The 11,246-nt window shown below is 33.9% G+C and overlaps 1 protein-coding gene across 2 annotated transcripts in view; it reads right to left on the bottom strand.

The window, feature by feature from the left end:
• The window catches only part of LOC117119826 (28S ribosomal protein S11, mitochondrial-like), a 65,474-nt gene extending 54,572 nt beyond the window's left edge, over window positions 1-10,902 (bottom strand). Inside the window, exon 1 of one of the 2 annotated variants that reach the window (XM_033264773.1) lies at window positions 10,783-10,902. In XM_033264773.1, coding sequence (XP_033120664.1) covers window positions 10,783-10,804 — 22 coding nt within the window. In that variant the 5' untranslated portion in view covers window positions 10,805-10,902. Of the gene's footprint in view, window positions 1-10,629; window positions 10,673-10,782 lie in introns of those variants that run through there. The other variant, XM_033264772.1, reaches the window with a different exon arrangement.
• Between the last annotated feature and the right edge of the window lie 344 nt (window positions 10,903-11,246).

Here is an 11,246-nt window from a genome sequence, read left to right on the forward strand (position 1 = left end):
CGCGCGGCTTGGGTAAGTTTCCTGTCAGGTAAACTTCCTGTGCTGTTCGCACTGGACTAATTATGGTAAAACTAGCCAACGTGTTGGTTAGTTTTACCAAAAAAAGTCCAGTGCGATTGTGGCTTAACTGTAACAGTCTCTTGTATGGTTAGCTGAACAAAGGGAGGATGAGCTACTCGTTTCAATGGTCAACCATTAATTAGTTTTTGGAATAGGATTAGTTTAGCCTCATTGTTATTATTTTTATCATTATTATTATTATTATTAATATTATTATTATTTTATTTCATTTTTTTTTTCTTGATTGGCCTATATTATTTCTGTGTAAAGTGCATAGGGGCAATGTGCAATATGCGCTATATAAAAATAGCACACCCTCTGCCACAAAAAATGGAAAATTAAAAACAAAATTGTTATTTATTTTTATTAAGCCTGCCGCTCTAATGAAATCTCCAAAAATAAAACACATATTTCTTACTTAACTATAAATAGGACATATAAAGCATTTACCAATCTCATTACTGCACTGTTTACATTCATATATAAAATTGTATTTTTATTTTCTCCACTGCATTGAGTGCAAGAAATGCAGAGAAATTAGTAATGGAGTGAGTAGGGATGTACTGTACATGGGAGATGTCCAGAAAGTTGATAGGTTTATCTTGGGGATACAATCAACAGTGGTGGTGGATGGGAGATTGCAGTGTGAAGAAGATGCAGATTGGGGTGGATGAAGTTTAATGAGCTGGCTTTGATCCTAGCTGGTAGAAAGTTCACAATGAGAATGAAAGGCAAGTTTAAAGGCTTGTGTAAACAGCGATAACAGATGGCTCAGAAACATGCAATGTGAAGTCAGTAGAAAAAGGTAACTTGAGGAGAACAGAAAGAGCCATGATTTGGAAGACGTGTGGTGTGAAACTATCCGATAGAAAGAATACAAGGTAGCTGATGGATAGGTTGGGCCTGGAAGAAACTATGGCAACAATTGTACAAGTGGTAAAGAGAAGTGGATTGAGATGGATGGGTCATGTGATGAGAAGGAAAGATGATGAACCTATGAAAAGAGCATGAGATCTGGAAGTGGATGATATAAGAGGAAGAGAAAGACCAAAGCTTACATGGAAAGATATGGTGAAGAAAGAAAGCGGTAAGGTTGCTCCAAATGAGGATGCTCAAAATAGGAAGAAGTAGAAGATGGGAGTGTCATCATGGCATGAAAGTCAGTAACCCTTTCATAAGAGGGAAAATGCTGACATAAATATGATGATGATGATACAGTATGTTTTTGCCAAAATCATGTTGCTAAAAAAAAACAACATTTTATTTTTATTCTTCCCTCCTTCTGATGAGGATATTAAAAAAGTCTTGCCTTAATGAAATTAATTCAGTTTAAACTCATTTACAGAATTTTTGCTAATAAAAAAAAAGTTCAATACTGTATCAGCCAACATAATGTTCTACAAAAAAATATAGAAATAATAGTAATTATCAATACATTCCTGAACAGGGAAGGATTTATTTTTTCTAATTTTACAGTAATTATCAATTGTCAGTATACAAAATGACTATAGAGGGAGACATTTATATAATTTGACCTTCACAGAAGAAAGAATTAATTCTCTCTATTAAAATTCAGAAAAAGATAAGCTCCAATGGGAAGCATGTGTCATTTCATTATGAGTAATATCATTTTTACATAATGTAATTTTCAGGATTCCTCTCTTGTATGTTGCATACAAAGCAAAGCCTTAAACTTTGTTAGCCAAAGTCATGAAAATTATTATTTAAAATAATATAAAATGGTTCCATTATTCCTACAATTGGTGTACTGTAGGGCATATTCCTGCAATGGTGATAAGGGGCATCATTTTCAAATTACAATCTTTCTGGGATTTTCCACATGGACTTGACAGTGAAGTCATGACGTGATCATGTTTGTGTTTAACATGGACAGTAGTATTAGGCCTACAATAAGTTTAAATTGGTTGTTTTTATACAAACAACATTTTAAATATAATAATACTGTACAATGGAGACAAATTATAGATTCAGAAGTGTTAGAATCTACTGTAGGCAGCCTACGTGGCTTCAACTGGCCGATGTTTTAGGCCTAGGCCGGCTAGCCTACAAAACGACTAAGCAAGAAAGATAAGATGATTCACACAATTGATAGTACGTACTCTATGCCTATTAAGAATACATATTGTACGTACAAATCTATTTCATGAACAATGAGTTTTGCTGGTTTGCCGACGTTTGTAAAATTTAGACAATGGAGTCGGTTGGCCTTATTTTTGAGTCACTGATAGCAACAGAATAGTATCACATGGTATTGTGACGTACCAACTATACAATTTCAGAAAAAAATCGTTTTTTTCTGAAATTTAATAGTATGAATGTAAGTAATGGTGAGTATGACATAATCTAATGGTCAGTATTTGTGTTAAAATACATATAAAAATTTGATCACAATTTTGCCAGTCTGAAACGTTAAAATTTTATCTAAAATACCATATGTTAGGTGCCTTGAGTATTTTGTGGCATCTTATCAAACTTGCACATATGGTGCAGTCACAAGACCAATAAGAAATAATAGTTTTACTGTACTTGAACAAATACTGGTAGTGGTACCAATAAGAATGATCACAAATAGAATCATGGATTGCTTTTGTGTCCAATGCCTGCTTTTTTGCACAGTGATAGTAGACACCATTTAAAAATTTTTTTTAAACAGAAATTAATAGTTTGTAACATTTATTCACAAGTTATTTCGAATTAATTAAATATTATAATTACTGTTTATCATGAATTTTCAAAATTGTGATTAGAATACAGTATATATGCTGTAGAAGGCATCAATTTCTGCCATACATATTTTAAACTATATTTTATGACATTTAAGGAATAATAAAACACAAATCCTTCATATTCTTTATCATTTATACCTATAATTTATGCAAATTATGCTAATTTTTAATGCTGAAACTCTATGAAAACAAAACTACAGTATTTTTTTATTTTTCTTTGTTGTTCCCTAAACTACTAGACCATATTAGCTATACAACAATTCACGAAAAGCCGCCGAAGGCGGACTTTCGTGAATTGTGATGATGAGGTAATGGGTCCAGATTATTTGCAAGATAAATGAAGTGTTTTAATGAAAGAATGAATGAAATAAATTTGAAGTCAGGCTCCGGAGGAAAAAAAACGTTGATATATTGTGGAACTGATTTTTCTAAGACTGCCCATTTTTAAACCTTTTTGCCCAGTTTTTAAATATTCAAAAATCTGTGTCTCATTCCCCCTTTTTCGTTAAACAACATTTTTTTCTGTCTTAGAAGAATTAGTTCTACTGTACAACATATCAAAAAGTAATTTTCCTCCGGAGTCTGACTTTAAATGACTTGGGGAACTGTCTGTTGTCTTGTCTCCTTCCCAATCGTTTAAGTGATTTAAAAGCCAACAGTCGAAATTGGGGCTGATCGAGATAACACCACCCTTTTATTATTTTCTAGATGCCCGAAAATAACCACTGAGGCGTTTTGGGCAATCAGTTTTGTTTTTTCTCTCTTTTTTTTTTACTTTCCAAAGGGGGCAGGGGGCCCCTAATTCTGCCCCTGCTCTAACATGCTAAGGGTGGTGGGAGGAGTGAGTGGACGTCGACGACCATTGCCCCCTATGGATTCGCCCAGAAAATAATCATTCTGTGAAGCCCAGTCGGACAAATGCTGAAGTAACAGATTATTCTAAAGCATAATATTGAATACTGCATCGTCTTTAACTGTAATTTTAGAAAGACATTTGCAAATAAAGGTCAAATTGAGCCAATAATAATTTTGTTTCTAATGTTAAAGCAGGTAAGATACTAGGCCTATCCCTGCTGGTAAAGAATATGGTAAAAAATAGATTATACAACACATGATAAAATGTTGTGATGGATGCAGTCTGTGACATTCCTTATTCGTCACATATTGACTTATTTCAGCAATTAACATGGTCATTTTATAATATATTTTATTCCAATATATTTTGTGAACATACACCCATTGTATCAGCCGCACTCACGTAAGTGGTACGTTCCACTTATCTATAATACTGAATACTCTGCTGTGAGGTATTGGGGTGGGTTGAGATATTTTCAGGAGGGGGTGCAGAAAGAAGGGAACTCCTGTGCAAATAACATAAGTTTAAATGAATTGGGGAACTGCCTTCTCTCTTGTCACCCTCCCATTTTTCGAGAGACTTAAAGCCAACAATAATATTAACCTTAAAATTGTTCTCATAAATGACTCCCACTACTAAGGAAAAAAGCTGCTTACTATTTATTTAACATCTGTACATTATTTTGCCAGCTAAAATTTAAAAGCACTTTAACAGGTTAAGGGTGGTGGGTGGGCGGACGACCGTCACTGCCTATGAATCTGGGATTACACTAGAGTGGAGTCGGATGGTGACCCCCTTGAAGATTTTGCATTTCTGTTGAACCAATTTTGTGTTTTACTTCATTTTTTAAAACACTTTTTTGCTTTATGTGAAGCGAATAGAAGTTTTTGCATTACACGCTATAACATTATTAGTATTATTGGCTCTTCCCAACAGTACTGGGAAAACCATTGTTTTTGTTATGATTTTTTTTTTTCCATGCTTAGAATTTTTCCGTGCTTTGCCAAAGCATAGGCCATATATCAAGGATGTGCCTCCTATTAGTGTCAATCTCAGGGGTGGTGCCAGCAGGGGGAGCTGGGGGCGACGGGCCAGGGGCGCCACAGTGTGCGTGTGAGGATATTTCAAAAACCGGTCAGTTGATGTGAATTAAACTTACGGGAAAGTTTAACCCTTACGCTGCCAGCTCTTTTCTTATTCGACAGTCAACCAGAGCGCCAGCTGATAACATTATGTACCTCTAATCCCCTGTGGCAGCTAATTATTTAACAAGGTCACCATAATGCTTATTTTTGATAGTGTATATTATTTGCTCAATAATTCATAAACTATTCAGATCATGAAAATATAAATCAATAAATTTAAAAACAATTAATCAGCATTAGTTGGTTTGTACATATATGCTTTTATTTCTGCATTTTATTTATTATTTAGTGAATAAATGATAGGATTATTTTGTCAAGGCCTATCACAAATAGTATATTGGGCCTAGGCCTATTAGCCAAAGTCAAATTACTTGCTGATGAAAATCAAAATAACGAATCCTAGGCCTACGTATATTTACTAACATTACCATCACAGTTCAGGCCTAGCTAGGCCTACGCCTAGGCTAGGTCTGCCTAGCTAGGCCTAGGACCAGAACATCAGTTTTTTATGTCAGTTTCTAAGTCTCCTTATTATCCAGCACAGCTGTAAAAACTACAGAAGAATAAAGTTTCTCAACATTTCAAAACATCATATATTTAACTTGCAAAAACTCAAACTTCTAACAAAACAACACTCAACAAGTTTCACATCAAAATGTGCAGAAATTCATTAGCTTTCATATGCAGTGAACATTATTTGGGTTAGTGTTAAAACAGCCGCTCTATAGTCGTTTTTTTGAAGACCTTCACCAATTTGCATTTATGCGAAGGTGGCGTACGGCTGACAGTGAGCCTAATCGCATTTATGCGAAACTAGCATGCACACCAACTGTGTGGCGTTCGCATTTATCCGAAGATGGCAGCGTAAGGGTTAATCAAGTTACAAGGAAAAAATATTTATGTGTTAGTGACGATCCAGTGAAGGGTTAAAATTTGAGGGTCTTTACAATTTTTGATGACCCAGACGAAAATATCTCTTTAAAAAAAAAACCAATGGGTCTAAATGAAAGATTCTATAATACTTTGAAAACGGATCAACTGATTTGAATGAAACTTTCGGAAAAAGTTTAACCAAGTTACAATAAAGAAATTATTATGTGCTGGCAACGAATCAGTCAAAGGTGTAAATTGGAGGGTCATTTTAACTTTTGAGGACCCAGACCTAAATATCTTCTTTAAAAAAAATCAATGGGTATACTTTAAACAGTTTGTCAAGGTCTAGTAGAGAAATTATTAAATTTTTGTGATGATTCGGAGTAGGGTGTAGATCTGAGGACCATTGAAAGGAAAATGTCCCAGACAACGTATTTCGAAAACGGATCAACTGAACTCCATGAAACATTCGGAAAAAGATTAACCATGTTACAAGGAAGATAGTATTACGTGTTGGCGACGAATCAGTCAAAAGTGTGAATTGTAGTTTCATTAAAATTTTTGAGATCCCAGACGTAAATATCTATAAAAAGTTTTCAATTAGTGTAAATAAAACTTTCTATAATAGTTTGTAAAGGTCCAGTAATGAAATGACAGAATTTTTGTGATCTGGCGTAGGGTGTGAATACGAGGACCATTTAAAGGAAAACGTCCTTGGGCATTGGCCCCCCCCCCCACTTTCTCCCAAGAAAATGTGTCGTAAGGGCCGATTTAATAAAATATCTTCTGAGTGAGAAATATATTACTGAAAAACATCCCCACTTTTTCCCAAGAAAATGTGTCGTATCGTATTTAATAAAATATCTTCTGATTGAGATATATACTGAAAAACATTGCGACAAAAACTTCCGCCTAGCGTCCATGATTTTCTATGGATTATGTTTTGTCTTACGTACACTCTGATTGGCTTGAAGTAGGGTTCATTACGTGGTTGAGTTCGAATAGTAGTTGGTCATCCAGTTATAAAGTGGATCATAACTTATGGTGATTTAAATTTGTAATCTCTGTATAAAACTTATAAATATGTTATCATACTACAATTAAAGAGTTTAAATGCTACAAATAGTTTTCAATTTGGCCCTGGTCATTCCATGTTATAAGGATTAAAACTGATTTTAAACAACATTAGATATAGGCCCTATGTTTGGCTGGGTGGCGGTCTTACTAAATAGCCTAGTCTGCCGCACAGGAAAAAATGTAGGCAGCTAGCCTAGATCCTATTAAATCACTAGAGAAAACATTAGGCCTACAATATTAACGATTTTCCATTGCCAAGATAATTATGAATGAGTCTTAGTAGTAGGCAGCTATTTTGAATTCAAATGACGGCCATTTTCTCAGGCGACTTTAGACTCACTTGGCACTTAGGCCTATTTATATGCTTAGGCCTAGCTTAGGCCTAGTATGAGTAATTACTGTAATAATATTTTGATGTTTTATAATTATTGTCATTATTTAACAGATGCTTTAGATCTTGTCAAAGTTACAAATGAGTTTTGTGTAAACAACGAACACCGTTTTAATATATTTGGTACTTTCGTTGCTTAATGATACTTTTTTTAACATCTATAATTTACACAATATTGCACATATGCATATGTGGTTAGATCTAGTAATTGGTATATTGTAATGTATTAACATAAGATAAGATGCCATGGAAAACAGGTTTTAAAATAAAATAGGTACTCTTGCATACTCTTTGTTTCTCGTTGTTTAATTCATTTTTTTTATTACAACATACAAAGCATAAATGAAGTCATTTTACAAAAGGACAATGCCTATCAAATAACTTAATAAAAAAAATCACTAAAAGTCGTCAAATATCCATGGCTACAGACTGCTTATTTGGGCCCCCCCCCCACTTCCAAATTGCTTCCTACGGGCCTGATTTATCACACAATTGAAAGAATAGCATAGAAAAATATCCTTATAGAGGCTAATGTCACGTAACGCTGTGACACCAAATCATCACGACGTGACAAACTTAGAAGCATTTTTCTTTTGGTTTTATTGAAGTTCTTCATTAAAGTGAACCTGATTTTAAATTTGGTATGGAATATCCTTCACAGTTTAGCAGAAATAAAAATTCATTAGTATTTAAATAAACTTTTAAAAATTTACTTTTATGTCCCAGTGTGATATAGAAAACTTTGCTAGATCAATGGTCCATATTTTTCGAAACCACTAAGATTATGAAGTCATTCAGGCGTAATGACCGCTTTACCAACGTCTGCTTGACAACAAAGGGCGCCACCTGGTGTTGTGATGACACTCGCATTGTAGTTTATACATGCCCGTTCAAAATGACAACTACTGTAGATCCACACTGACCATTGCTGTAGGTTAACACATTATATACAGTCATACTAGCAATTAGGTTTAAAATGACTATTTGGTTCATAGTATACTGACCCTTATTGTCCATTAGATTCATACAGTACTACCACTAAGTTATATTATATACATACAGTTTCAATTAATTTATATACAAGAGCACCGACAAATACAGTATAATATAAACTAGAAATTGCAAATTGCAAGTGAAGTGCTGCGAAGTACAACTGCATAAAATGTTCTTCGAACAAAATTATTTATGGGAGTCAAGTGAAAATAATGAATAATAAAAATATAACAAATAATATGAGCACGAAGATGTGTATAAGAGACAGGCTCTATATGTCAACTAACAGCACCGGATACTTCACAGCCGGTTACTCTGTCTCAAATGCGTTCGGTAAAGTAAATTTTTTTTTCTACACTTAATCAATTCTCATTATTTTGACTATGTTGCTTTATATTGTTATTGTAATCTTTGTATTCATACGTACAGGGTAGTGTCATATAGCACGTCCGCCCTAGTGCATGTTAGAATAGGACATCGATGGTTTAGCTAGTAGATTAAAACCCGAGATCCTCTTTCCATACATCGAATAAAAAATTATTTGCAAGGTAAACTGTGTACTCCTGTGTTCACTATAGTCAGAGACCTCTTCCCATATCTGCCGGACAAGGTGGGCCTATGTCGTCGGACGTCACTTGTTGAACAATGAAAGTAGGCCTACTAAATATTAATGGCAATTGTTATGGCCTCGGAACCACGGAAAATTTTAATCTCCCAGAAGCAATAAAATACATATTAATAACAAGATTAAATACAGGAACAATAATATCAGTAAAACTTACACCACTGTCGTGGCTTGTAAGTAATTTAAAGTCATTTATTTAATGTTTTACTTTCCACATTTCTAACCTACAGTACTGTATATTATGCCTTTTTATTATTTTAATCCTGTGACCGCAATGTAAATAACTCGATGGCTATTTTTACACCAGTCGTAAACCAATTCCAGTACCTGTAGGCTATTATTTATATATTATGTGTCATACCATAACAGAAATGCGTTGAAGATGGTGGGTCTTCCTCAAGAATACGTTAAATAATCAAGTTTGGAAAACCAGTCATAAGTTAAAGTTTCTTACAGCGTTGCCAAAATTCAGCATAAACATTTCAAGCAGGAAAATCGTTCTTATACTTGTCGTATTTAAGGGGCAGGTGTGTCACTTTTTTGACGGAAGACGCTATTGCCTAACTTGCATTAAATAAACCATAAGCTTAAATAGCCATACGGTTTCGTCGAAAGTTCAATTCAATAGTATTACCATTGAGAAACCTATGTAATATAATCTCCCAGAATAACCACAATAATTATAAATTATGTAAATATTGACATAAACCTACAAGTGCAATAATATCTGTCTCTTATACACATCTGAAATTTGAGCTCTCTCATTCCTGAGAGAAGAGTTTCTAGATAGTAGTAAATCATGACATTTGACCCCAAGTCATTTCATATCATATCCTATGGGTACTGTAGAATATGGACAATTTTTAGAATGCTAAAAAAACATTGGCAGATCAGGTATCATAGTGTTTCAGACCCAAAGGCCAACTTGACAAGGCACAGGCAAGCATCTGAGAGAGTCCAACACAGGCAAATCTGACAGGCCTACACTTAACGAAATTAGCACAACCCCGGCAAACTTCTAATTAGTTTTTGGGGATTCTATATCTGTCTGCCCCTATATTTATTGTAATTCCAGTACGTGGAAGTAATACTATAGCCTAAAGGTCCTCTGATTTAATTTCGTTTAAGAAAAAAAAATTATTAGATTATCACTCTTTTAAAAAAAAAAAAAAGTGATGATGGTGGGCAGTTTTATTTTTTAAATACTGCTTTTTCTTTTATTGAGGGACTGTTTTTATTTGGTAGGAATATTGTAAATATTGTATAAAACTGGTTTAACTTTATTGATTTTTAAAGAACATGTATTTCCAGTCACAAAATTGCATTGTTTTTTTTTAAGCTGTTGAGTTAAAATAAATGATGCGGAAAAAATTACTTTTTTATTCTCGCATGAATATTTCCCAACTTTTTGCTGCGGGTCCTGATGGGACTGGGGTAAAATATAAATACCAATACTGAATTTAAGAGGATGCCTAGACCAATACTTATCATAAAGACATTAATAGACTGAGCAGTTACTATTTCATCAGGTAAACTATCCCATTCGTTGACAACTCTTTGAGCAAAGAATGGTTGGTAACGTTGCTTTATATCTTATTTATAAAAAAAAAGTGTGACCTCTTTTCTGTGAACCAGGGATAATCTTGTACAAACTTAATAACAATTCTAAGTTTTAAATAAATTGATAATCATATTGACGCCGGATGCGAAACAGTATTTTCGAGTATTCAACGTAAACGTGCAAACAAGCTAGGACTAGGCCTAGGCCTAAGCCTAGCCCAGTCAGGCAATCAATGCATTATTGCCCCGTCTGTGAAAGATGACTTTGGCTCAGATCAGTCTCAAAATCTGACGAGAATGACCTGCAAAACAGTCTGACATTGTTGCCATTTCACAATAGCTATTTGTTCTTCACTTTTTCTTACACACTAAACATATCATAGACTAAAAACTTAACAACATTTGCAAGTTATCCTACCAAACGATCTAAAATCATCTAGCCTATAAATACATACCTCGAATACTATTAGTCGCCATTTTTCGTCCATGCTGGGTAGAGATATCACGTGATGTAAATAAGAGTGTACGTCACACACTCTTACGTCACAACTTAGATCGTGCTTTACCAGTGGACTGGACTGACACCTTGCTTATCATCATTACTGCATTTGACAGATATTGTAAAAAATTTGCTAAAAAAGCTTGGGATAGAAGATCAGATTTAAAAACAGGTTAAATGCATCGTTGCTTTTAGTAATACATATATTTCTTTTTTTTATGTTTTAAATTTATAATTTCTTTTATATAATTTTATAACGCTTTGTATAATAATATATATGTATTTATGTGTGTGTATGGGTGTATATGTGTGTGTATGTTATGTATGTGTATGTATGTGTATATATATATATAAATGTGTGTGTGTCTGTGTATATATGTATATGTGTGTATCGTATATATGTATATAAATATATATAGA

The sequence above is a fragment of the Anneissia japonica genome, unplaced genomic scaffold (genome assembly GCF_011630105.1).
Source record: "Anneissia japonica isolate Jap-2015-1 unplaced genomic scaffold, ASM1163010v1 scaffold724_len3256291_cov202, whole genome shotgun sequence".
Taxonomy (NCBI): domain Eukaryota; kingdom Metazoa; phylum Echinodermata; class Crinoidea; order Comatulida; family Comatulidae; genus Anneissia; species Anneissia japonica.